Below are 27,412 nucleotides of genomic sequence, written 5' to 3'. Positions count from 1 at the left end.
TTACAGGTTGCAGTCAGAGCAGGTAAAACATAAAGCAAATTCCCCACCTGAAAGTAGAAGACCTAATTCTAAGGCTTCCAAAGCCACGCCCAGCTCAACCTCTGGCCAGTCCAGAGGGCACAGCTCAAGAAGGTACCCCTCCTCTCTACTTGGTGGTCACTGTGTGTGTGTGTGTGTGTGTGGGGTGTGTACTTTTGTGTCATGCTAGATAAACAACTAAGCTCAATGTATTGTGCATATTTGTTTTTTCATCATAGATCTGAATGAGTACAGTGAATGAGGCATTGTACTTTATTACTTTGTCCCCAAGGCTTGGGGAATTTGCTAAGATGATCTCTTGCTCCTCTCTCTTACTCCCTGGCAGAAGCGGTCTTACTCTGTCCGTGGCTTCATTTGTGCTGCAAGACGACCCAGAGGCTGCAGGGACATCTGAACAAGAGCGACCAGGCCACCAATCAAAGAGTGAAAGCACCCGAGGGCTGAAGCGAAGCTCAGCTCCTGACCAAATCAGTACCTACGGCCCCACCCCCGCCAAGAAGTCCAAATCACTCCCACTACCCCGAGACAATACCTCAGAGACCAAGAAAGGCCCAGCGAAGTCCAAGAAGAGATCACTGGCATCAGAACCACCTGCACCGTCAGGTCGAGGCCAGAGCAAGAAGAGCGGGGCCGCTGGGGCCTCTCCCATCCAGAAACGGAAGAAAGCTGACTCTCTCCCCGGTCTGAGTAGCACCGCTGGGTCCCTCCCCAACCGTACCGAGGGCAGAACTGCAAAACCCACCAAGCTGGCGTCTAAATCGGCCGCCTCAGCCAAAGCTGGGTGTAGCAACGTGACAGACTCCTCCTCTTCTGCCTCCACCTCTTCCTCTTCCTCCTCCACAGGCACCAACAGCACTGCCCCACAGGGCGCCCGGGTCAAACAGGGCAAAGACCAGACCAAGGCACGCCGCTCTCGTTCAGCCTCCAGCCCTTCCCCACGCCGTAGTACCCGTGACAAGGAGCAGGCCAAAACCGCCAGCTCTTCCAAATTTGAGTGGGCAGCCCGCTTCAACCCCAAAGTCAACCTGCCAAAGCCCAAACTGTCCCTGCCCGGATCCTCCAAAACTGAAACCTCCAAACCTGGGCCTTCAGGATTACAAGCTAAACTAGCAAGTGAGTCACACTACCTGCTTAGGGAATGCTCCTCTATCCAGGGCAGGACCAATCATTTTCATCTACTTGAAAAACCGATAGACTGATTAAAAGTGGTCACCAGCCACTTGATTTATTATTATTTTTTTTAAACTGTGATTTTTGTAATGGAGAATATTTCAGCACAGTGCTAGGTTGCTGGTAAAGGTGCCTGGAATAGACAAGCTTCCTAGCTACAAGTAAAAATTTGCCAGGGTTTAGATCGTGTATTTCCCACTTTGCTCTTATCTATGTGCCATTTCATATATCCCCTCCTTCAGAGATGGAAAGGGATGAGGATGGTGGAAGGAAGTGTGTGTGAGCATTTGCTTGAGTGTTTTTGTAATTATATGATCTCTGAGTTAAGGAGTGGATAGTGAAAATGTTCAGACGTTACAGCAGGGTTGTGACTAGCCTGTAGAGGGTCAGCACAGTATTCCTGTGCATGGATAGAGGTTACGCCTCTAGGATTAAATGTCACAGGACCTGTGGTCCCAGCAATGTCAGAGCTTCAGTTACAAAACCTCACTCTTCACCACTGGGAGCAGATATAGTTGGTGTAACTGCCTCTCGAGTAAGACACTTTACAATAAACATACACACTTAGACCCCGGGGGTAGACCATGTAGACATTTGCTTCATCACTTCTGATAAACATGACTGTAAGCAGGCTATTTACAGACAGGGATAAGATTGCAGAAAGTACACATCCAGACACACGTGTAACAGATATGATGCACATGTATCACAGATAAACACATTGGATGACACTCCTCCTTACTGCACACATTCAGCTGTGTTTGCGTTGACTAGTTGCATGTCTAGCTCACAGGAGGGGATTGTGGGCTTCACCAGGAGCTGAGGGGCTGGCTCAGATTTCAGACTGTTGAGTACCAGTAGCCTGAAACTAGAGAATATATAAATACTGTCTGGTTGCTCAATTGAAGTCTGTTCACTTTGGAACAAATGGATGATTGCACAGGTACGGTAGACAGACACTTGGGCCCATCTTCATAAAGCATTTTTAGAATAGGAGTGCTGATGGTGGCATTTATATGGTCATGTGACTGGACCAGTGATCCAAGGGCTGTACTGGGAATGCAGAACTCGGAGGTATAAAATGATGGCAGTGTAGTTGGCATCTTTGTAATACTGTCATGAGGTATTGAGTTAGCACTGTGAAGGATCACTCAGAAGCAGCACATTGAGCTCAAACAGCGCTGTGGTGTGTTGGTATTATGCTATTGGACAAGGGTTGCTGAGTTAAGGTTACATTCAGTTTGTATTGTCTGTATGAAGAGGGGAAAGATTGCAGGATGATGTGGTAGACGCATAGAAATAATGCAGTACAAATTTTAGTGTGCAAAGGGAATAAATGTTACGTATGCTAGTGAGTGTTAGCTGATCGGTTCAGTGTGGGGTCAGGGTGTTCTGGGTAGGCGAGAAGATAGTAACTGAGGTGGGGCAATGTGCCATGGGTCCTGGGCCCAAATGGAGAGACCCCTCCTAAGTTGGCATGGCTCGTAGGCCCACCAGCTGACTAGGGGCATGTTTGAGGGCGTGGAAGGACTCATGAACTAACCCTGTCAAGGGGGGAGAACAAAGTTTTACCCAGCCACTTCTCTAGCTTGGCATCTCTCTTGGACTGTGTCTCTGATACCTTTCACACATGTAGGCTCTGTCATGCTCATCTCGGCTAGAATGGTGAGTAGGCATACGGTGTTGCATGTGTGGTGGTGATTCCCCAAGGCAATCCATTGTGTGATGCCATTTTAATTATGTTAAGTAACTGGTGTTACTGGTGTTACGACTATAGGGAGAGATTTGTGATTGCATGGAGTGGCTGTAGACGGGGACAGGATGGTACTGTATGTGGAAGGGTAAAGATCAGCTACCACAACAGCATTGTAATATTAGACTTGGCACCATTGTATTCGTTGAGCCATATTTGAGCTTTGTTTTGAATACCCTTATTGTTTAGGAAACCACATATTGTTGCAAAAATTGGAGGGAGGTGGGGCTCTTTGACCAGGTATCATTCAGTAGGAAATGGGACAGAAAAGTAGGGCCAAATTAAGTACAAAAGGAAACGAGTGCCAGTTTTTGTGTCTGTTATTCACTTGGTCTTAACTTTTTGAATGTTTATTTTTGTACTACTGAATTGTGAGTCACAGATCTAGTATGAAGGTTGTCCTGTCATATGGCCATAGTTGGGTTACTATTAATACCCATCTGGTCGGTGGTACAGGACTCTAAACAGACAACACTAAAGCTGCTTACTGTCTGGGGCCTTTACTGTATTGAAAAGTAACCCTCCCTGCACCAGTCTTTGCTCTCACAGCTATATAGAGCAAGTTTTTCCACAGGCTATCTGAGCAGTAATCATAATGATATAGAGTGTTATTTTCTCTTGTGGCAGATTTTGCCACCTCTTCATGTACCACAGCCAAAAGGGGCTTGCTCCACCCCAAAAAAACAATTGAGTATGCCATTGTGTTCAATAATTCAAACCAGCCATTCTCTGAGACTTGTGGTTATGGATGCCCTAGTTTTCTTTAGCAAGTTAACCATGAATTGTTTTACATCAGCTGGCCTATATATACACACAAACATGGCACTATTGTTTTGGATTTTCATCATTATTGATATCAAGCCAAGTATATTTGACACTGCTGTTGGTGCTTAGTCCACGGGCAGTTTTAACTCTCATGTTCTTTTTCCTTCAGGTTTGAGGAAGTCCACTAAGAAGCGCAGCGAGTCTCCTCCAGCAGAGCTCCCCAGCTTTCGGCGGAGCACACGCCAGAAGACCACGGGCTCCTGTGCCAGCACCAGGTACAAATCACACTGATTGCTTAAACTGGAGAAACTGTTGCCAAGAAGTGATTAAAATGTAGGCAATACATGAAAATTAGGAAAGTCTTCAATTCCCCACACCAATTTGTCCAGTTTACATCAATATGCTGGCCACACCTTTACATTGTGTGATTGGGTGTTTCACTGAAAGGACCACCCCAGACAAATCGAGTTTTGTCATTATTCCACCCTCACTTTTCTGTGTTTTATATACCAAACCTTCTGTCATGAAGGGTCTGGGTGTGAGTAAGGAAGGGTATCCGTTATCTCATCCAGACCAAATTGTCACCTCTATGATCCTTGTACTACTTCCTCACATTGTGCATAACAATTTTGAATTGGCCATTTGAGTAAAACTGCAGATTTCTGTGGAATCGTGCTGACTAAATATTGCATGTAATGTTTATGATGCCTATTAGATGGCAGCAGCAATTTTTGGGTCAACTGGGAAAAAGTTTCAGGCTTATACCGATTGCTGTTACCAGTTGAAACATCACACTTTCTTTTAAACGTTTAATAATATGAACATGCTAATTGTTGAAACTTTGCAGTCGCAATGTGTTGGTGTGGGAGGGCATTATCAACATTCTTACTGTCAATACAACGGATAGTTGGGCTTGGTTGTATTTTTTTCTGTTGATTCTTTGAAATTGTTGTGCCACATCAACTGGATAAACATAGAGAATGTGCTAGAGTAGGTAATGAAGTAGGCTCTATTAGCCGGCTCTGTTCGCATTCTCTTTATACCAGATTTCGGTTTGCCATTAGTCGGTGTCAAGACTATTTGTAATCATTCAGTGAATTCTCATTTGTTTTCAGTCAAAAGGTTCCAGACAACTGAAGCAGTCTGTCTTATGATTGACCTGAAAAACTTACATCACACACAACAAAACCAATTGACAGTTTTTGTTCAAAAAATGTTGTATGAGCCGGAAAGTGAGAAATCCAGAAAGCCAGAAATCTCAGAACCTGGAAAAGTAATCATTGAGTCAATGAAATTGATCAATAATCCCATCAAACCCCCAAAGATATATCATGGTCATTTTGTTCTGTGACACAGTAAAAATCTTACTTATTGCACCTTTAGATCATGGCCAAGATAGATTATTATTTACTTAGAATGGTTTCCAAACTTTGTGTTTGTTACATTTGGGCCACACCAAAGTTTAAATACATTCAAGTTAATGATTTTCAGGGTAGGCTAGTATATCAGTTTACTGCAGTTTTAACTCTAGCAAATACTAGGTTGAATGCGTGACATGGTCAAACAGCATTGTCATTTGGCAGTTTCCAAAGAAATTGATTACCTTCTGAGAGAGGCCAATTGGTTTTAGGTGAGGACAGATTGACTGTGATGGACTTGGCTTCATCAGAAATGCTTACACTAATAGATTTAGAAAACTGAAAACATTGCTTCCTCAATCAAAATTTTAGCACTTTGGCTGGGTACTGGTATTGGTGTGACCAAAGGACAAAGACCAAAAAGTAACTTCCGCTATTTTGGAGCAAATTTAGTGACTGTAAAATGATTTTAAACGATTGACTTGCTATTAGTTTTATACATTGAAAATCTAAATTAAATACATGCTATGCATGCATGCTACATCAAACTAGTGTTATATATTTGGGCTTTTCTGTTTTCTGTTTATTTAATATAGTACACATCACAGGTATTGCATAGAAAGCATGGATGGCTAGGGGATATCATCTAATTAAATAAATAAATTAAATTAAATGCATTTCTATGCAATCATGCCCCAGTGCTCACAGCAGTTGATGCCAGAAGTATTAAAATTTAAAAACTTAAATGCTGAAATATAAAATTGCCAACTGTCTGCAATGCTGTCCAAACACTGTTGACTGTGCAAGTATACATTTCTTGATGCCTTCCCCCCTTGGGGATAAAACATCCAGGGAAACACTGCTGTGTATTGTTTGACTGTGTGTGTGAGTGGTCATATAGAATGCACTGTACTTTGTGATTACTCTGCTGTCACTCACCATCCCAATCTGTTCTGCTGCTCGTGTCTCAGTCGGCGGGGCTCAGGCCTGGGCAAGCGCGGGGCAGCCGACGCTCGCCGACAGGAGAAAATGGCCGACTCCGACAACAACCAGGATGGAGCCAACTCATCGGCCGCTCGCACCGACGAGGCACCACAAGGGGCTTCAGGTACAAACCCAATACCTTTCCCGTACTTCACACCCTGTTTGAGGGAGAACACCTGTCTTTGCTGTGGACAGTCAAACCTTTGGATAATGAAGAATTTGTCATAAGAAATCTCTGGGGGCTATCATTCTTCAAGCCCTGACAGGGTTTTTAGGGTTTTTCCTACATGTTTCTTTGTGATGACAGATTAGATTACATATACACTCTTCCATGTTTTTGTCTCCAGCTTCAAGCTCAGTTGCTGGAGCTGTAGGCATGACCACCTCTGGAGAAAGTGAGTCCGATGACTCTGAAATGGGAAGGCTGCAAGGTAAGTGGATCAACCCTCATTTTCTACTTTCAGTCCTCTTGGTTTTACGACTTGCACAGTTGCTCTCTAAACCCTGCTGTCTTTGTCCCCTGTAGCCCTGTTGGAGGCCAGGGGTCTCCCCCCACATCTTTTCGGGCCCCTGGGACCCCGCATGTCACAGCTGTTCCACAGGACCATAGGCAGCGGGGCCAGTGAGTACTTCCTCCTCACCCATACACCTGTGTTCTTTGCGCTAATGTTTTAAACACAACACGGGAAAACTTTACTTTACAATGGCCTTATTCCAGTGTGTTAACCTATGGAAAAGTATATAAAGTGCAAAGTAATACAACCTCTGTAATTCTTGATGTACTTGTAACATAAGTTACATCACACAGATGCAGCAATGAACTGATGTCACTGTAAACTGTAAGCGCTTTAAAATGTCTGTTTTTTTTACCATAAGCATTTTAGAAGCTACAGTATCTACATCTACGGTTCTACCCTCTTTGAATGCAGCCTCATGTTCGCACAAGATTACAAAAAGCTAATCACACTACATCATAACATTGTATGCTTTTCTTATAAGTACATTCTCTGAAACAAGGTAAAAAAGTAGACTCATTTGTCAAAGTTAAAGGATAAGGCTGGTGTTTTTTAATGCATTTCTTACCATCAACAAATCCTGTGAAAATCAAAACAAAATCAGCAATGATTTTGTTTCGCCAACAAGTCTCGTCCATGTAGCTGATGCCCAATGCAGCCATGTCCCAGCAGCCATAGAACTCCATTGTATTAAAAAAAACTATTAAAAACATGTCAAAGAGCCTTGCCGTTGCTCTGGGCAACATATTTCATCATCACGATGCACCGGGCAGGCCAACTTTTTCCTCAAACAACTTAATAAGCCGACCGTAAACAAGTTTTCCATCTCAGGAAAGTAGTTCCGTAGCACCGAAAATAGTCCCCGTCGTAATGAAGAATTTGTTCCCATTTTAATTTGATTTGGTAATAACTACAATAGCCTGACTTTTCATGCTAACAATTAGCGATTTTTAAAATGGAAACTATGTCTTTGTGAGCTGTATTTAAAGGTTTCTAGCTTACAATTGGAACCAATGACTTCCGGTTTGAAGGCTAAAAAGGGTACATGGGAAGTCGGAAAGTAATGGGAGTAGAGCAAACGCCTTGTTGATTTTGTTATTTTCATAGGATTTGTTGACGATAAGAAATGTATTTAAAAACACCGGCCTTATCCTTTAAGTAACATTTTTGTCTGATATGAAGCAGTAATTTTGTGCATTTTAAACTACAGCTGTAATCACTTGTCATTGAGAGTTGCTTCTTCTGCTTAGTGAGTGGGTACAGCACTACTCACACACACCCCTGGTGGTTGGAGTGAGGCATAGCAACAAAAATTGTAAACAAGTCTAAATATTGTTTTCCTCTCCCAAATTCTTGGTAATTGTGTTGACAGCCTGGAATTGTGCTCCAAAATGGTCCATGCAGGAAATGCCTTGTGAATTGACGTAATGTGATACGCTTTTGTAAATACATGATGTATTGGGGAGATTTTCATTAAATATTTTGAATATTGTGTGCCTGCAAAACTTGCCCCTGGTTAATCAAATGTAATAAGACCACTGCAAACTTTTACCCACAACAATGTGCTAACTATGTGCACATCTTAGTCTTACTAATATTGTTTTTAAAAACAACAATGTTGTTAAAGATTCTCTTTTGCTATCCACCATAGGGTGTTTGTGCTCATGCAGCTGTGTGTTGACTTATGTCGAATATTTTAGTATCAGACAGGCCATATTCAACCTGGACCCTATTTTTCAATCATTTTTCATCATACAGATTGATTCTGACCAAAATCGTGTCAATTGCACAATTCACTGTAAAACTGCTTTCGTCTTGCTTGCATGGGCATACAGCTCTCCAATACAGTCTTATAGGGTAAATGACACTCAAAATCTCCCCCAATAAGCACCCAACATATTGATGCTCACTTGAGCACTGTAACAAGATATGTTTACAGTGTCCGAAATTAACTCTTTGGCTGACCAAGGGTTCCTCAACTTGCATTAGGCTAGTTAACCATCCAAACAGTGGACAAACGAGAGCAATTGTTTCGAGCCTGCTGAGCTACACTCCACGCTAACCATGCTTTAGGTTAGAGTGTGCATTTCCAAACTGCTGTTAAAAAATGTGCCCTCTCTGTTGCAGGCTCCAAGGCTCAGCAGCTGCTGCAGGGCCTGCAGGCCACAGGTGACGAGTCCCAGCAGCTCCAGGCTGCCATTGAGATGTGCCAGCTGCTGGTGATGGGCAATGAGGAGACACTTGGTGGATTCCCTGTCAAGAGTGTGGTACCCGCTCTGGTGAGCTTTCTTATATTCTGGTTCTCCACTCTTTCACTCAGGTAGAAGTGTTGACTGGTGGTTAGTGTTCTGTAATGTGAAAGTCACAGGATTGATTTCCATTATACACTTTTTCCTGTCAGTGTCCTGAGGCAACATACAGAGCTTTAAACTGGAGGCGAAGCCGATTAGCTCACTTACTGCCCTTTGAAAGGTCCAAGTCTTCTGCTAGATCTCTTCTATATGAATCCTTGGTCTGCAGGCATGCTCATTAATTTGCGTGACTGATGGGTTTACCTCTGTGCAGATGTATCAACAGGACAAAATATCTCAAGCATCACAAATTCCATGGAAAATTGTGGAATATTCATAGATTTTCACAGTGGCAAATTACTACTCCACCACGGATGACTACACTACTACACACCAACTAAAACAACATGTCCAAGACTTTTGATTGCTCTCATGCATCTTTGTAAAAGTATACCTTCTTTGGCTGTACCCCTCCATGTTGCACAGACACCGTATGTGGCTGTCCTGTGCTTTGCCCAGCTATGCCTAACCCATAGACTGTAAAAAAAAAAAAAAAGATGGACGTAGTGAGTATGACGTCTCCCATAGGTTTCTGAAGGGCCATTTTGAAGCCAAAAGATTGGGTTTACGCCCGCCACCATGTTGACATTTTTTGGAGCCTGCACAGTCAGAGCAAAGCCGAGGGTCGTCCACAGAGCCACAGCTCCGCCTACTATTGGCCCATAATCGGCGACTTGTCGATCACTGGACAGCTGACTTGTCGATCACTGGACAGCCGACCTGTCAATCACTAGGAAAACAACCCCGTTTTATAACCGTTATATCTGGTTAATGACACAATTATTTTGAAAAGGACACACATTAGAAGAAGTGAAATTAGCTACTGAGACCATAACCTCTTGTTGAAAAAATGTATTGACTTTATATTTTGAGTGAGAAGTTGGGTTGTGGTCCCATTGACTTGCATGGAGTTGGGCCAGGTTTGGAGTCTTTTGGAGCCAGTGCCTGGCAGACGTTAGAGGAATTGCCGCCTGCTGCCACTTCCTTATTGGCTTCAAAATTCACCTGTGGTTTTGGCCGCTTGACCTAACTACACATTCATGGGAAAATATGATGAAATAACTTCCTAATTACAATGTGTTTTTTATAACTGTTGTTGATCTGATTGATTAATACTCTACTTTCTGTCACAGATCACATTGTTACAAATGGAGCATAACTTTGATATTGTGAGTATTATGGGCTTTTTTTGTTGTATTTTTTGTTTTTTCTTTTGTTTTGTTTTTTGTAATGCTATTGTATTTTTGCACACTTTTTTCTTCTACGCACAGATGAATCATGCCTCTCGGGCTCTCACATATATGATGGAGGCACTCCCTCGATCCTCTGCTGTGGTGGTCGACGCCATTCCTGTCTTCCTGGAAAAGGTAAGGCGTTGGTTCATCTATCTGTCCCTCATCTCTTGTTAATTTGCGGTGGTAGCCTTTAGATATGCTAATGCCATCTCCCACCTTTTTTGTCTGCAGCTTCAGGTGATCCAGTTCATTGACGTAGCAGAGCAGGCGCTGACTGCCTTGGAGATGTTGTCAAGGCGACACAGCAAAGCCATTTTGCAGGCTGTAAGTGTTGCGCTCTCTCCTTGTCACACCTGTAGTTCATCCTCTCTCATTATCCACTGATATACACCAGAATAGAATTGTCATCATTTCAGGGCTTGTGGATCCTATCCAGATCCAGATTTGTATTTTTTCCTGCCTAGGGTGAAAATGGGTGGGATTTTTGATTCCCGTTGCCAATCATTTTGTTCTTCTTAAATGAGTGAAATCATGTCAATAGAAATGACAGAAGACAAAGTTGCTTTAGTTACTTCAAGTCTGCAGGTGTCTGCCAAAAAGATTAAAATCGTAGATCTTTAAAAAAAAGATGTCTGGTCAGCAATGCTGCCATCTCACTCATTGCTAGCAAACTAGGGGTGTATGTATGTGGTGAAAGGGACACTTGTGTCATGCACACAAGTGTCCTGCACTTCAAAACTTCTAGAAACCCACCATAACAAATAAATCCATATTAGAGGAAACCTTTGAGGCAAAATGGTCATGTTGACAATCATTTTACATCTCTATTAATTTCCCTGTCAGCCACATAACTGGGTGGGATCTGGAATCCCTTATACAGCTGCAGGATACAATGCCTATAAGTTTCTTACGCAGCCAAACTCGTGCTTTGGCTCACTTGGTAGGGCAGCGGCCTTTCATGTGGAGGTCCTAGGTTCTAATCCCGGGCTTGGCAAACTAGGCTTTTGTATTTGATTTCTCAGTGCCAAATAGGTAGCAGCTTATCACGAATTATGTACTTGTTTCATTATTCACTGGTTGGCCTAAGGGGTTAGTACATCATTTGTACAATTGACCAATGTGGTTTGCCACAAATGCCAAAAAGAAAACTATCAGACATTGCAAATGGACCTACAAAATGTATTTGCATTTTTAAATGAGATTTGAAGCTTTGACCTTTTTCACATTTGTATAACTTGTTACTGAATGGCCCCATTCAGCTTTAAACCATTTCAGTAGTGCTGGTTCCCAACCTCAATCATATTGCCATACAGTCAATGTTCTCCAAGGCCACACCTGAGACATACACATCGTAGCAATGTTACCAAACATTTAACTCACTTTTGCTCTGTTTGTGTCCCTTTCTTCGTAGGGTGGGCTTGCTGACTGCCTGCTCTACCTAGAGTTCTTCAGCATCAACGCCCAGAGGAACGCCTTGGCCATTGCAGCCAACTGCTGCCAGAGCATTACTCCAGATGAGTTCCACTTTGTTGCTGATTCTCTGCCACTGCTGACTCAGAGACTCACACACCAGGTACCTGTTCACCCAGTCAGAAAACAACGAGCTGTCACCCCTGGGATTAATTTGGCAATGTTCCCCTCGTGTGGAACAAGTTTCATATTCCAAAGATGAAATTAATGTTAAATACATGGTTATCAATAATGAACTGAGCCTTTTTACTTCTGTACACCTTTTTTTTGTTTGTTTTTTTGTAAGTAAAGCTAAGTACAGTTTGATGATAATGGCAGCAGCTGCAGCTAGTCACTATGGAAACAAAGTACATGTCACACAGCCTGCTTTTTTATCAGTAAAAAATGCAGTTCAGGCAGTGCTTTTCATAAAAAAAAAAATAAAAAAAATAAAAAGCAGAATAATGTGAATTGACCCTAATAAATTTTCAGTTCCCAAGATTAAAAACCCCACACATTGGTGCCTATATGTATTTATTTCTTTAAGAGTCACATATTGTCAGTATTTATTATTAATTACTGCATTGACTTAACCCCCTTCCAGGATAAAAAATCCGTCGAAAGCACTTGTCTCTGTTTCGCCAGACTGGTGGACAACTTTCAGCATGAGGAGGTATGTTTATGTGCCTCTATTTTTAAATCCTCAAAACCATGTTTGCCTTTTCTCTGTTTGCCTTCTCCATTTGCCACCCCACTCCCCTTAGCTGACGTGTGTGTGTATCCATCTGTGTAAACCAACAGAACCTGCTGCAGGAGGTGGCTTCGCGCGACCTGTTGACCAACATTCAGCAGCTGCTGGTGGTGACGCCCCCTGTGCTCAGCTCGGGGATGTTCATCATGGTTGTGCGCATGTTTTCCCTCATGTGCTCAAACTGCCCCTGCCTGGCAGTCCAGCTCATGAAGCAGAGTGAGTGACCTTCATGGACACACACACAGAGACACACCCTGTCAGCTCATTCATTGTCACATTCTTTATCATTCACTGTAATGCAAACTGGATTACATACACTTGTACATTTTCACTACACATGGATCAGTTGTGTGTACTCAGATACAGTCTGAAAGTACACTATAATCAGGTTTCCTACACATGGTGAGAAAGTCTGCAATAGCAAGAGATATGAATTTGTTAATTCCGTGTTTTGGACAAAAAAATCTTTGCGGGGAAAAAGTTCAGTTCTCATTGTGAAATTTGTTTTTGTGAAGGATAATGTTCAGTTATAGACTGATTATGACCTTGTTTATATGTAATGTCATATTTATATTACTAAGCCAGTATCAACATGTATCATACTGAACATCAGTCAAAATCTACTAATCCCGACAAGAAACAAATGTCTGGTATTTTTGAAATTGAAAATATGCAGGAACACCGTATAGCAGTCTCACTAATAGAACATGTCACCCTCATTACCACTGCCGTTTACAGTAGTGTAGGAATATTACCTGTGAAGCGCAAACTAACATCAGAACTGTGTGTGTGTCCCCTTTCTTGAGCAGACATAGCAGAGACTCTGCGCTTCCTCCTGTGCGGTGCGTCAAACGGTAGCTGCCAGGAGCAGATTGACCTGGTTCCCCGGAGCCCTCAGGAGCTCTATGAACTGACCTCCCTCATATGGTAACATCCCTCTTGGCTGCCCCCTCCTTAAATATCCTATGGCTCAAGATGCATATTGTATGGATCAAGCAATCCTAGTCGACGAAAACCTTCTCAGATCATAGAATTGAATACATTGTTATCCGCTTAACTAAATGCTAATAAAAAAACTTGTGCTCTATAGACATGAGTTTTGCTGTAACAAAACTACAGGGACACAAACGTGACCAAAGTGTTTGCTGTAGCTAACGGAACCCACTCTTGTCCCCCAGTGAGCTGATGCCATGCCTGCCTAGAGAGGGCATCTTTGCAGTGGATGTCATGCTGAAGAAGGGCAGTGCCCAGACCACAGAAGGAGCCATCTGGCAGTGGAGAGATGACCGGGGACTCTGGCATCCTTACAACCGCATTGACAGCCGCATCATTGAGGTATGTACACAGCATAAGGGAATATGTCACATATCTCAAAAAACTCTACATTTGGGATGAAGTCGTTATCGCTGGGGAAATGTGTTCTGATCTGTGGTGCTATTTGCCAAATGTTGTTAAAATCACTCAGTATTTATCATGTTTATTTTTTGGTGTACTCAGAGCTAACAGAAGACATTCTTGATGTGAAAGAAATGGAAAGCAAAAACCACAGATTTCCTGCAACTTGCCAATAGCATTTATGGTGTTCCAGCAGAAGTGTTTCTAATACACAATGACATAAATTATTAGGGATGCTTAATGTTAACTATTCAGAAGTTGAAGTTGCAATATGAGGTTTAGAGCAAAAATTTATGTTGTGTTGTTTTTTACCTAAATCATCGCACTCCCCAGGATTTTATTACATGGTGGTTCTGGACCTGTTACTCACATGAAACGATAACTTGAAGTGACAAATAATGAATGACTCATTGGAAATTTCCCATTGCAGTGCTTTACAGCTGTTAATAGGACCATTTACATTGTCTCAAAATGTTCTTGTATTATGATCTTTACACACAAGGGAGAATCTTGTCTGCCTTATCCATGTGTGACACTGATGTGTGGTGGTATTTGGTGATTGTCTGACCCTGCAGACAGCCCACCAGAATGGGGAGGATGAGATCAGCTTGTCTACCCTGGGCCGTGTCTACACCATTGACTTCAACTCTATGCAGCAGATCAATGAAGACACAGGCACGGCACGCGGCATCCAGAGGAAACCCAATCCTCTTGCCAATCCCAATACAGGTAAGACTGACTGAACCTAATCCCCTGAATATAGTATCTTAGTTCATAGTATTCCATTACATTACAACACAACTATCTTCGTGGGAAATTAAAGGTGATTGTAGTCAAATGACAGGTGATTGTAACATAATAAGTACAGATTCTGTATAGTCCAACAGCACATTTGTGGCAATGATGTATCTAATTCAAATGTTTGCAGACAAACGGCAACCAGGCGTGTTAGGGATACATATACTGTATATGGTGACTGTAAGCAACAGTTCTCCAAAGGAACTAGATTGGGGTTCTTTCGGTTTCTGTGTAGTAACTCTTACAAGCAAAAAGCACAAAGAATTCTTGAAACGAAAGAGGAACAACCAAGTGGCTTCATCCATGTACTGAACTGTCTGGTTGACGTTCAAAGTAGGTAAGACTGGCAGCCAGCAAATTACCACCCTGTTTGTATTTTTTACATGAGTAAGTGAGAGTAAGCATTAAAAGTCACCTTTACGTCACATTACTGACTATCCGTAAGACCCTCTTCTCCTCTCTCTACACATGCTGACAGCAGGCATTTCTATACATAGATAGAAATTAATTGTTTAAAATGGAAGCACGAATTGAACAACATGACTTGTAGTTTATTTGAATGTGATCTCAGTTCTCTGACTCCCTAGTTGATCAGCTGCCTTCATCTCTTATGGAGTATACAGTAATGTTAGGCTACTTGGCTTGCTAGTTAGTGTTAGCAGCTGAGCCATTACCTTACATAGCTTATAACATATCACATACATACGTACAAGCACTGCTTATACAACAGTGTGCTTCATTGTAAAATGCCAAAGCATGTGATGTCATACAATCACCAAAAGATTTAGCTATATATCCATATATCGCTGTATCACAGATGTCCATAAAGTAATTGCAATGAAGAACTAGGACCAAAGTTCTTATGTCATGTGACGGCAAGAATTTCAGCTCTAGTCCTTTCTAAACACGAGAAGAGGGATTGTGGGAGTTGTGTGCACAGGCATAGCCAGTGTGTTAATGGCATAATTGCCACCTCAGTACTCTCCTGGGGGTCCATTTTTGTCACATTACAAGGACCCAGTCTCAGCTGACACCTGTTTTTCCTGTCTCCAGGGAGTCACCAGGAGGTGCGGCGGGAAGATGCACGTGCCCAGCTGATGAAGGAGGACCCTGAGCTGGCAAAGTGCTTCATCAAGACTCTGTTTGGGGTCCTGTATGAGGTGTACAGCTCCTCGGCTGGCCCTGCTGTTAGACACAAGTGCCTTAGAGCCATCCTCAGGATCATTTACTTTGCTGACGCAGAGCTGCTGAAGGATGTGCTTAGGAACCACGCTGTGTCCAGGTAAGACAGGACCTGGACTGTGGGGTGCCTTTTCCATTAATATCAAAAAGTGGAAAGTGTACCTTGGGCGTGCAGTCGACTTGGCACGATGGTCAAAAATTCACTCTGGAAAATGTTTAACCTTCTAAATTAGAGTTTGGAGTAGCCAAACTTGACAGACAACCCAAGTTTACTCTTTGAATTGAAAGTGAATCGACCCTGACCTATTTCTGTATGTTCACTTCAACAGTCACATTGCCTCCATGCTATCCAGCCAGGACCTGAAGATTGTAGTGGGTTCTCTGCAGATGGCTGAGATCCTCATGCAGAAGCTGCCTGATGTCTTCAGCGTCTATTTCAGAAGAGAAGGTAATTCATAATACTACGCAAGACCGTTTTACTGCCATGTCTACTTACCAGAGTAGGCAACCTACAGTGATTTAAAGCAGTGATTCTCAACCTTTTTCATATCAAGGACCCCTAATGTAGTACAGATTAGGGCTACGGACCCCCATTTGATGAGATTTTGTCTCTGTCGGACTCAAATCTGAGAATATTTTTATTGTTGGATATGATTTTGTAAAGAATCCCATGACTATCTGTACTGTAGGTAGAGAGATAATAGTGAAACTATGATCAAAATAAACATTATTCTACATTCTCTAATTGGGTTAACTTCTTGTGAAATAAATAATGGTGAAGTTGAACAATTCATCAATTTGCTGGGGACCCCCTGGAACCCCCTCAAGGACCCCTGGTGGCCCCCGGACCTCACATTGAGAACCACTGATTTAAAGGATGGTGTTATTGAGCTTTTTACCCCCTCCAGTGGCAGGCAAATACTCTCAATCTACCCTCAGCAGTTTTAGTTCCACCCATTGCCTCGGCAGAGAATTTGAATTGGTCTACCTAATAGCTCCCCGGGTCTCCAGAATGCATGTGAAACATGCCCTAGATATGTAAATCTTCATGTGTAGTGTGACAACTATGTCACTTGTGGGTAGAATGTTCCCTGGGATGTTTTTTTACCAAAATAATTTGGAGATGCCACAAAATGGTCCAAAATTGCTGATATGAGATCAGTTTTGTCACTACAGCTGAGGTGATTACTACGAACGCCCCTTCCATTGTAAACAAACACATAGGATATTCCCATATTTATAGGTTACTAGTAAATCCTTGAGGCAAATGATAACAATCGGTGTCTAAACATTTTTTTACTTTGGCGCTATGAGTGTTTGGCTGCCAGTGTTTCCCTTGTCATTGTCCTGGTAGGGAGGTCCCACATTGGATATAGAGCTGCAGTCCCTAGCCTGATCCTAGGGACTTGCCAAACTGCGTGAAGTTGGCATGTAGTTTCCTGGTATCTCTTTAGAGGCTTTTTGGGGGACAATTTGTAACACGTCCATCCTCATCTCTCTCCCCCAGGTGTGATGCACCAGGTGAAGAACCTGGCAGAGTCTGAGAGCTTCCTCGTCACCAGTCCCCCTAAGGCATGCACCAGTGGTACTGCCAGTCTGTGCACTACCACCATCAGCACTGCATCCACTACAGCCGCTACCAATGCCACTCCTGACCTGGGCTCACCCAGCTTCCAGCACAGCATGGACGACTCACTGGACCTCAGCCCACAGGGGTGAGTGATGTGGCCGGGTGTTTTTTGTTTGGCCATCATGGCAATTGTTGTTTACCTTTTCTAGCACAGGGCCCAAATGGAGTAAATTCACACTGGGAACCAAGCTCATAAACACGCACTGGCACTCTTGTCATGTGGGGACCCACCATAAACAGGGTTTGATATCAAGTTCAGGAAATGCTACAAGAACCTGCTTATGGGACATTACATAAACAATATAAAATAAACATGCATGCAAACAATGAATGCCCAAATAGTCATATATCCTGTTGCAGTGGATGAGCAAACCTACATACGCAGCAGTCGCACACATTTTCTCCTCCATGCCCAAAAAGAGCATTATTTTAATGTCCTCTCCTTCTCCAAGGCGGTTAAGCGATGTCCTGAAGAGGAAACGGCTACCTAAAAGAGGGCCCAGAAGACCCAAGTACTCTCCCCCAAGGGATGATGATAAAGTAGACAATCAGGGTGAGTTAAATCATCAGTGTTCCCTTATCTGTGATATTTAAGTTTCAGATCCATTTTACTGAAAGGAATATTTCATTTCCATACAACTTACTGGGTAAATAAATAAGTTGAGTAATAGATGAACCTCATCAACATTTGATACTGAACTAGTGCATTTTCATATGATGCATTCTTAAAGAAAAACACCTGTTTTTTGGTCTTGGATTAACCTACCATTGTGTGACTAGAAGATTGACATCAGTTTCTGTCTCTGTGTGTTTTGTAATTGTGTGCTACAGGGGTTTTGAGATGTTTTTCTAGCTTGCACTGTGAATTTAACATACAGTGAGCTAAGGCGTTTGCATTAACCAGAGTGACTAAAATAAATCCTGGATGCACAGGGGTGAAACTGGTATCAGTCTTGTTGGAACACTGGCAAGTTGATCAAAGAGCTTCTTTGCCAAAAAACACATATTTCTTTAAGAATGCATCAAAATGTGTTGAATTAATTTTTTTATTATTTAAGTGTGTATGTATGTGATCATGAATTAAAATGTTATTTCAGGCTCTTGTTTAAATCTTTGGTAATTATTTTCTGTATGTATAATCCTCAAAATCTACTTCTTGGGATCTCAACAGCCAAGAGCCCTACCACTACTCAGTCCCCCAAATCATCCTTCTTGGCCAGTCTCAATCCCAAGACCTGGGGCAAACTGGGCGCCCAGACAAACAACGCCAACTCAGAGCCCTCGCGCACAGCGGGCGTGAGTGGCCTGGCAAGGGCACCTCCCAAGGACTCGATTTCAAACAACAGGTATGATGATCAGGGTAATGGTTGTTAATATGTTGGTTGGTTAGTCATGCATGTGTTTTTTTGTTTGTTTTTTGTCATCCTCCTACTCCCCTTTCCTGCTCTTGAATTGTCACAGTCGCATTCTTTTGTTACAACTGAGTGTTAGTAGCAGTGGTGATGATCAGCCACTGGTTGTGGTGGTAACAGCAGTGAGGACTAATATCTGTGATCATTAGTAAGATGATGTATATTTCTTTTCCAGGGACAAAATCAAGGCCTGGATCAAAGAACAGGCAAGTAAGTTTGTGGAGCGCTACTTCAACTCCGAAAATGTGGACGGCAGCAACCCTGCACTGAATGTACTCCAGAGACTTTGCACAGCCACTGAGCAGCTCAACCTGCAGGTACAGCATACATTCCAATGTTAGGTTTTAATGTAAATTTCTTCACCAGTGGTGGAATTTTCAATTAAACATTTAAAATTTAATGAAATTTAATTCATGTCAGTGAAACCAGCCTTTGCAGTTGGTAGCAAAATTTTGACTGAGCTTCAATTGGGCCTTCCCGCATAAATATAGAAGAATTAATGTAGACTTTCGTATAGGGCTCTCGATTGGGACAATTTGCCTGGTGCAAGTTATTTAAAGAAAACTGGTTATTTATCTAAAATTGCTTACGTAGTTATAAAATGTTACAAGCCAGCTTCGAGACATTTCTGATGGCCTGTTGTGTTTCCAAGGTGGACGGTGGTGTGGAGTGTCTGGTGGAGATCTCCAGTATTGTATCAGAATCTGACGTCTCGTCATTTGAGATCCAGCACAGTGGGCTGGTGAAGCAGCTGCTGCTGTACCTAACCTCCAACACTGACAGAGACGTAATCAGCCGCGACGTGCGACTCAAGAGGTTCCTTAACGTCTTCTTTGGCTGTCCGGTGAGAGAACAGAACATATTACATTATGCCGTATCAGGGAAACATTGACTTGAGTCACTTCTACAGAGGTGCAGAACTTCCTGTCCTCAGAAACAACTCTTGAAATTCTGAAGTGTATACAATGTCCTCATTCTTTAATAGAAAGTCTTAGATTTGTACCATTCTGAATTTTGAGGAGATGGTTGCTATGGATAATAATTGGAACATTGGTAATCTCACTACGTGTTTGGCATGTCTCTTGTAGTTTAAGTCCCTGTTGAAAGGATCATAATTTGAGCCTGTCTTTCTCTCCTCTGTGACGTGCTTTGCAGGTTCCGGGGATGGAGCCTGCAGGTCGTCTGGAGCCGTCGGAGAACGGGCCTCTCGTGGCGTTGGTGCACAAGATGAACAACTGCCTGAGCCAAATGGAGCAGTTCCCTGTCAAAGTGCATGACTTCCCCAGTGGCAATGGCAATGGGAGCAGGTCAGTGGGTTTGTTGTTTGTTTTGCCTTCTGTGATCATTATGGCTTTGGTGCTGTTCTTCATTTAGTGGGATTCATACATTTATATTATGTATTCATATACTGTTGTACCTTTCCCTTTTCAGAAATGCTCTCTTTAGATGTCATTGTTCTAACCATAGATTCTTGTGTTTGGGATGTATTGGTTTTGACCATGTATGCGTCTCTTTCCAGGGGCTCTCAGGCACTGAAGTTCTTCAACACTCATCAGCTGAAGTGTCAGCTGCAGAGACACCCAGATTGCACTAATGTGAAACAATGGAAGGGCGGCCCAGTGAAGATTGACCCCCTGGCCTTGGTTCAGGCCATTGAGAGATACCTGGTTGTCCGAGGTGAGGGATTGTCTGCGCTCAACTTTTATAAAAGCCATCCTTTTAACCTTTTCAACATCTGAATGTATATTAAATATATATATATACATATACATATGTATATATGTGTATATATATATGTATATGTATATGTATATATATATATATATATATATATATATATGTATATATATGTATATATATATGTGTGTGTGTGTGTGTATATATATATATATATATGTATATATATATATGTGTGTGTGTGTGTGTGTGTATATATATATATATATATATATATATATATATATATATATATATATATATATATATATAAAGATTTTTTTTCCAAGTTGGCAATGTTTACTCAGTTGAGTTGCTCACTTGAACTCTTGTTTGTACAGGTTATGGCAGAATCCGAGAGGAGGATGAAGACAGTGATGATGATGGTTCAGACGATGAAATAGATGAATCACTGGTATGTGGCAGCACTTAATCTCAAAACAATACCTTCTACCAAACAAGGCTCTTCTTTTAATCTGTACCCATGCGGCCCTCTGTGGATACATGCATTGAGAGCTATGCACATGCGTTTTAGAAGGCTTTGTGGAAAGAGAAATTTCTACCGTGTGAATTTAATCTTTATGTACCTACGCTGTAATTCCTAAACTACTATCTATTTTATTGGTTATCCAGGCGGCCCAGTTCCTGAATTCTGGCAGCGTGCGCCACAGACTACAGTTCTACATTGGTGACCACCTGCTGCCATACAACATGACTGTATACCAGGCCGTACGGCAGTTCAGCCTTCAGGCTGAGGAGGAGAGGGAGTCCACGGACGACGAGGCAAACCCGCTCGGGCGAGCCGGCATCTGGACCAAAACACACACAATATGGTAAAATGCTTGTTCCTTATCTAGAACATTATGTATGTTGAAGTTAGTTGTAATATGTTAAACCAAAAACATTTCCACCAGCCATGGTCATGTGTAGAGGTACACTGATGGTGTCTGTAGGATTGGAATAGGTGCTGATCCAGCTCCCAAGTACTCGTACTCGAATCTGCAAATGAAGCAGTCCCGATACCTATACTTTAATGAGCCGCGCTTTGGAGCTATAAAAATGCTTTTCTGGTGAGAGACATAATGTCTGCAGTGTGGCGACTCTTCGATCTGAGAGAAGCAAAGTGCGAGCTGTGCCTAGCTAAGGTGTCAGGCAGTGTTGAGTGGAATAGGGGCAAAGCAGCTCCCTCAAACCAGCCAGAGACAGTTAGAATAATACCGGAAGTGAAGTGTTCCTGCCTTCCAAATAAAAGCGTAAAATTTGTCACTGTCACTTTTGGGGAATTGTATATTATATGAAAGTGTATGACTCAGGGTTTCTTCAGTCATTAAATACATGGAAAAATCATGGAATTTGATCATTAAAAATGTGAAGCTTCGGTTTGGTTTCGGTCTAAAAGTTGATGTACATGCTCAACAGAGCATACAGAGAGATAATGTCCTGTGCCTTGCCTCCTGTTAGGTATAAGCCTGTGAGAGAAGACGAGGACGGCAGCAAAGACGCTGTGGGAGGAAAGAGGGGCCGAGCACAGACCGCCCCCACCAAAACCTCACCTCGCAACGCCAAGAAACAGGATGAGCTGTGGCATGGTGTGAATCTTTCATGTCTTCTAATGGAGCATTTCTCAAACTAAGGTCCACGAACTGCTGACTAGTTCTGGGATATTGCTAAGCAGTTCCTGGACTGATGCAATTTTAGGCAAAAGCAACCTTTTTAGTTATTCCTTTCCTTGCTTGACACTTTTCTTCAACCTAGTAATGATCGAACATAAATTTAAGGAAATTTAAGAATGCTTTGATTTATGGACAATTTACATGCAGTCACATTGGCTACATCTATCATGTAAGTAACATGGCTATTGGCTATACTCCGGTTAAGGTCAAACCCTAAGAAAAACCAAAAGTTGAAGGCATACGATGTTTACATGCCACACAGTTTAATATCAGAGTGAGAGTTCCATTTGAACCAGGTTTCTCATAGTCGGAGTATGAGCTCAACCACTAATCTTAACTGGGTAATTCTTAGTTATGACGTTTATATTCGTTGACTCACAACCAGGTTACTTGAATAACCAAATTAAGAACAGAATTCTCTGCATGTAAATGTAGCCAGTGTTGCTCAAACAATCGGTATTTACTTCACACAGCTTCTCATTTTCTAATTCTTGCATGTCTGAATCTGTAGACTGACTTATTACTGACTCTCATCCCCTGCACTTCCAGATGGTGTGTGTCCCAGCGTCACCAATCCTCTCGAGACATACCTCATTTCGGAGCCACCAGAGACCATAACCTTTGACGACCCCTCTTTAGAGGTCAACCTGCTGCTGAGGGTCCTGCACTCCATCAGTAGATACTGGTTCTACTTGTATGAAGTAAGTATAAGGAGAGAATGGCTCATTCCCAAATCAACATTACAGAAGCATCATAGTAGTCTTTCTGTCAGCTGATTTTTGTTTATTAAACCATTTCAGTTTGTTTCAAGTGTAACACAGAAATTCTTCCGACCGGATTTCAGTGTTACACAAAGTATTCATTCAAAGTATATGCTCTTAGCTCGGTGTTCTGCATAGACCTGCATAGGCAGAGTTACAAGCTAGATCTTTGGTCCCCAGATTCTGCAATTGTGTAATGTTTTTTAGATGCCATATAATCTGATAACTAATACCTAGTCTGATCAATGATATGTCTATCTTGGTAGATGAACAGCAGGGTTATCGTCACTAGTCAACAGGTGTTGATAATCAGATTAACACAGGCAATGAGCAGTGTCCATAGTATGATGCCATATTGGTACAAAACAGGTAACACATGGTACATGTGTTATGAATGTAATGTTGTGTTGCAGAATGCTGTGTGTAAGGAAATCATCCCCACCAGTGAGTTCATCAACAGTAAGCTGACAGCCAAAGCCAACCGTCAGCTGCAAGACCCGCTGGTCATCATGACGGGGAACATCCCCACTTGGCTCATCGAGCTCGGAAAGACCTGGTAAGCGTTCGACCCATTCCCTTATTTACTGAATTGAGGAAGTGTAATCAGACCTTTGGCCTATATTAAAAAACATGACTATTTAAATGGATATTCATGAGGATATGTTTAGCATCAATATTTATATTAATTTATTGATGTTAATGTGTGATTACATGAAATGCATTGTTTTCATTTCTATTAATGTGGATTGGTTCTCTCTGCCCCCCCCCCCCCCGCCCCTCCCTCTCACCTCCCCACACACATTTTTCTCTCCATCTCTACAGCCCATTCTTCTTCCCCTTTGACACACGGCAGATGCTATTCTACGTAACTGCCTTTGATCGCGACAGAGCCATGCAGCGCCTACTCGACACCAACCCTGAAATCAACCAATCAGATTCTCAGGACAGCAGAGTTGCACCCCGTCTTGACAGGAAAAAGGTGCAATATGTCGCCATATTGATGTGTTTTTACTTGGTGTCAGTGCATAATGGAATCCACCATTTAGACACCTTGTTTCCTGCCTCTTGCTGACATCACTGTAGTTGTTATTTCACTGAGAATTTTAATAGAACATGTGAAGTGAGATCTAGTTCATTGTAGTTTGTACTGGGCCTTATTTTGTCTGTTCCCTTACTTTCTCTTTTGGTCTCTCTGTAGCTTTTTACTCTTGAGTGTGTTTACATGCACAGTTTTCTGAATACTAGTCTTCGACATACTGTATATTTTAACATGTTTTCCACATTTACATGCTTCAGTATCCTGACTGTTAGTATGTCCCTGCTATTTGGTTTTCTCATAGTTGGGACAGCTAATGTGGATTTTTTAAAAAGGGATATGCCATTTACATGTGCAAACTCTTAAAATTGAAAACTATTTCTTTTCTTTTTTCTTTTTTTTTACTGTATTCCTTCCCTCTCTTGTCTGGTTTTCAGAGGACGATAAACCGTGAGGAGCTGCTAAAACAGGCTGAGTCTGTGATGCAGGACCTTGGCAGTTCCAGGGCCATGCTGGAGATCCAGTATGAGAATGAGGTACACATCAATATTCAGTCCTGCACAGTACTCAGAATACAGACTAGAGGTGCACCGATCGTTGGTATCGGAATCGGTGCCGATCCAGCTCCCAAGCATTTGTACTCGGATTGGCAATGAAGCTGTCCAGATACCGCTACTTTTAATGAGCTGCGCTGTGGAGCTATAAAATACTTTTCCGGCAGGAGACAAAATGTCTGCAGTGTGACAATTATTTAATCTTAGCGAAGCAAACTGCCAGTAGTGCCAAGCTTAGGTGTCAGACAGTTTTTAGAGAGGAGGAGAGGCAAAGCAGCTCCCTCAAGCCAGCCAGAGAGCCAAAATCATACGGGAAGTGAGGCAATTCTGCCTTAAAATTAAGAATGTAAAATTTATCACTGTCACTTTTGGGGAAAAAAGAATAAGTAATGTTTATTAATGTTTGATGAATGGGATTTTTTGGACAAAACGGTTATGTTTTGATTCACTATAGTGCCCCCTTAAATATATTCATCCAGGTCTTTTGTATTACTCAAAAAACACATGCTCATCAATATGGATCTGGATGAATATGGGTCTTAAATCTTGACCACAAGGTTTTATATTTTATTCTGGCTGGTGTGACACTGGTAGGCGAGCCAACATGAAAATGCTGAAAAATTGAAGAATGAATGAATTGAAGATTCTGCACATTTTCTATTTTATTGTTTGATTTGATTGAGGATTGATACACAATTTTCAGTGCATATTTTGATCAAATGAAGCAGAAGCACTTGCCCCTCTAATTGTTTTATAATAGGCCAATACTATGCGGCATGAATGAATTTTAATTGAGTGGCCAATCTACATAATCAAGTGCTGCATACTAGCATCAGCTCTGAAAAATTAGTATCGGTGCACCTCTAATATAGACACAAGTCTGCATATTGTCTAGAAGATGTAACTGTTTTTGCTTCCCTTACAACCTTTTCTTGACCCTGTAGAAAGATAAGGAAAAGGAAAGTGGAGAATTTAAGATTGAAAATCCAGTTTAGGGCAGGGTTCTTCAGCATTGTCAGCCTGGAACCCAAATCACAAAAATATGACCCGTTTTTGGATCCTGGCTCATTGTGTTAAAATGGTTGAAGGGCCATAAGGCTTTAACAAAGTATTTCACATAGGTATGGAGGACAGAACCTTACTTTTTGTGTTCTCTCAGGTGGGCACAGGTCTGGGCCCCACTCTGGAGTTCTACGCTCTGGTGTCCCAGGAGCTCCAGCGGGCCGACCTTGGGCTGTGGAGGGGTGAAGAGGTCACCCTGGCCAACCCTAAAGGTACCACCTCATCCCCTCTAACAATGAACCCTTAGGCTAGACACACATCGGACTTGTTGAACTAATTTAGTAGTGCGTTTGGGAGCAGCTATCTTATAGCTGAAGTGTAGAGCAAGCATGGCAAAGGTTAGAAAGATGAGATCGCAAGTGTTGCAACACTTGGATAGGAAGGATAGCTTGTCCCCTTGGACGAAGTGTAGTCGCATTTTCGTTCTCTTCTAATATTTGCTATGCTTCCTCCGCTGCTGTGTGCATCAGCTACAAGATAACCTTTCCCATGCCATGGAGAACTGAACACACTCTGCTCCCTGCTATCTGTAGCAGACATTTTTGAAAACCAAAAATTTGCTCACTTCAGCGGTTCTCAAACTTTCAGGTGTAGCGCTCCAAACAAATGCACAGGATGAGATGCGTTACCCCAGAGTCTGTTGTGATTGGTTCGCTCGCTCTACATGAAAGCGTGTTACGCAAGACTGTTATTACCTTTTGCGTGCTTGTCCCAGGAATCTTACGGGTTTTGTTTACACTACTGTCGCAAATGAAGATTCCTGGAAATTTCACTTGGTCTTGAGGAGGGAAAATGCCATATCAACTTCTCCAGAATATCGACTCCAGCTCCCGTTCACACATGCTCCCAAGACAGAAGATTAGTAGAAGAAGCTACACGTGTGAAAGGGTCTTATGTCACATCACAACCTCGCAGTCACTTGCACACACACTGTACAGTTGTGTGATGTGTGTCAGTTTTGGAGTTGGAAGTCATTTTGATCAAGGGTATAATAAATAATAAATGATATGGTTAAAGATATGGTTTCAACAGTTCATAATTGAATTGGAAGATTAATTTAAAGTTTTCTGGTTTCCTGATAAGGTAGGTCATGTCATTTTTTCAACATTTGACATTTTGATTTAGGTTTGGCATATTGGTTGTTGGACGACTTTGTTTTAAGTGGGCTTAATCCTTTTAGGATGTAACGTGACTGTAGTAGGCCTTGCTAATTGCATGTTAGCAGTAATCTTAGTTAAGTTGTAGTAGTAAGCTGTTAACTGTTTGAAAACTTGAATTTGGCAACTGCTTTGTTAGTAACAAAGCTGTTACTGTCAGCTGTAGCCATTGTTGGCTGTCCTGGCTTTGTAGTAATCTTGACAGCTTGGTTGCCAAGACTCAGTGCTACCGACATGGTTGCCAGCTGTGAGAACAGCTGGCAACCATGTCGGTAGCACTGAGTTAGTTTTCACTGGATCTCATCCAGTGCGTCAGAGCCTCCTGTTGTGAAAATGAAGTGAAACTTAAAGTTCTAAGGTGTTGTAAGCCTTACACTGCTCACCTGTAACAGTGGGTGCTAGATGGTAACTTGACACTTTTAGTTGGTGGTGTAGTGTTTGGTTGGAATGAAACCGGCATACTCTTGGCCCACCATGGCACATGATTTGGACACCAGTGGACTAGTGCACTGCCAATACTCAACAGTTCAGTTTGACTTGATGTGCTGACAATAGGCAAGGATGATAACCCACGAAAGGCTGTGGTATATTAAAATTAAATCGGTTAAGATGCATTGTCTGCCCGATGACAAAATAGTCAGCTTTTTGTTTTGTTGCTGCATACTG

General features: G+C 42.2%; 1 protein-coding gene across 4 annotated transcripts in view; it reads left to right on the top strand.

Annotated features, from left to right (window-relative positions):
- The window catches only part of trip12 (thyroid hormone receptor interactor 12), a 54,868-nt gene that overhangs the window by 21,567 nt on the left and 5,889 nt on the right, over nucleotides 1-27,412 (top strand). For 3 of the 4 annotated variants that reach the window (XM_078284301.1, XM_078284299.1, XM_078284300.1), the window contains 33 exons: nucleotides 7-132; nucleotides 365-1,152; nucleotides 3,897-4,002; nucleotides 6,057-6,193; nucleotides 6,417-6,500; nucleotides 6,596-6,691; nucleotides 8,712-8,863; nucleotides 10,069-10,104; nucleotides 10,207-10,302; nucleotides 10,402-10,494; nucleotides 11,582-11,743; nucleotides 12,224-12,292; nucleotides 12,421-12,586; nucleotides 13,180-13,297; nucleotides 13,549-13,705; nucleotides 14,341-14,494; nucleotides 15,617-15,845; nucleotides 16,075-16,193; nucleotides 17,253-17,460; nucleotides 17,828-17,928; nucleotides 18,547-18,721; nucleotides 18,963-19,104; nucleotides 19,440-19,631; nucleotides 19,943-20,094; nucleotides 20,307-20,464; nucleotides 20,845-20,918; nucleotides 21,137-21,336; nucleotides 21,965-22,092; nucleotides 22,726-22,877; nucleotides 23,351-23,493; nucleotides 23,760-23,916; nucleotides 24,411-24,509; nucleotides 25,687-25,801. In XM_078284301.1, the coding sequence (XP_078140427.1) occupies nucleotides 7-132; nucleotides 365-1,152; nucleotides 3,897-4,002; nucleotides 6,057-6,193; nucleotides 6,417-6,500; nucleotides 6,596-6,691; nucleotides 8,712-8,863; nucleotides 10,069-10,104; nucleotides 10,207-10,302; nucleotides 10,402-10,494; nucleotides 11,582-11,743; nucleotides 12,224-12,292; nucleotides 12,421-12,586; nucleotides 13,180-13,297; nucleotides 13,549-13,705; nucleotides 14,341-14,494; nucleotides 15,617-15,845; nucleotides 16,075-16,193; nucleotides 17,253-17,460; nucleotides 17,828-17,928; nucleotides 18,547-18,721; nucleotides 18,963-19,104; nucleotides 19,440-19,631; nucleotides 19,943-20,094; nucleotides 20,307-20,464; nucleotides 20,845-20,918; nucleotides 21,137-21,336; nucleotides 21,965-22,092; nucleotides 22,726-22,877; nucleotides 23,351-23,493; nucleotides 23,760-23,916; nucleotides 24,411-24,509; nucleotides 25,687-25,801 (5,084 nt within the window). The remainder of the gene's footprint in view (nucleotides 1-6; nucleotides 133-364; nucleotides 1,153-3,896; nucleotides 4,003-6,056; nucleotides 6,194-6,416; nucleotides 6,501-6,595; nucleotides 6,692-8,711; nucleotides 8,864-10,068; nucleotides 10,105-10,206; nucleotides 10,303-10,401; nucleotides 10,495-11,581; nucleotides 11,744-12,223; nucleotides 12,293-12,420; nucleotides 12,587-13,179; nucleotides 13,298-13,548; nucleotides 13,706-14,340; nucleotides 14,495-15,616; nucleotides 15,846-16,074; nucleotides 16,194-17,252; nucleotides 17,461-17,827; nucleotides 17,929-18,546; nucleotides 18,722-18,962; nucleotides 19,105-19,439; nucleotides 19,632-19,942; nucleotides 20,095-20,306; nucleotides 20,465-20,844; nucleotides 20,919-21,136; nucleotides 21,337-21,964; nucleotides 22,093-22,725; nucleotides 22,878-23,350; nucleotides 23,494-23,759; nucleotides 23,917-24,410; nucleotides 24,510-25,686; nucleotides 25,802-27,412) is intronic. The other variant, XM_078284302.1, reaches the window with a different exon arrangement.

The sequence above is a fragment of the Centroberyx gerrardi genome, chromosome 6, assembly GCF_048128805.1.
Source record: "Centroberyx gerrardi isolate f3 chromosome 6, fCenGer3.hap1.cur.20231027, whole genome shotgun sequence".
In the NCBI taxonomy this organism is placed as follows: Eukaryota; Metazoa; Chordata; class Actinopteri; order Beryciformes; family Berycidae; genus Centroberyx; species Centroberyx gerrardi.
The sequence above is the reverse complement of the archived record's forward strand: the minus strand, read 5'-3'. Positions and strand labels throughout refer to the sequence as shown.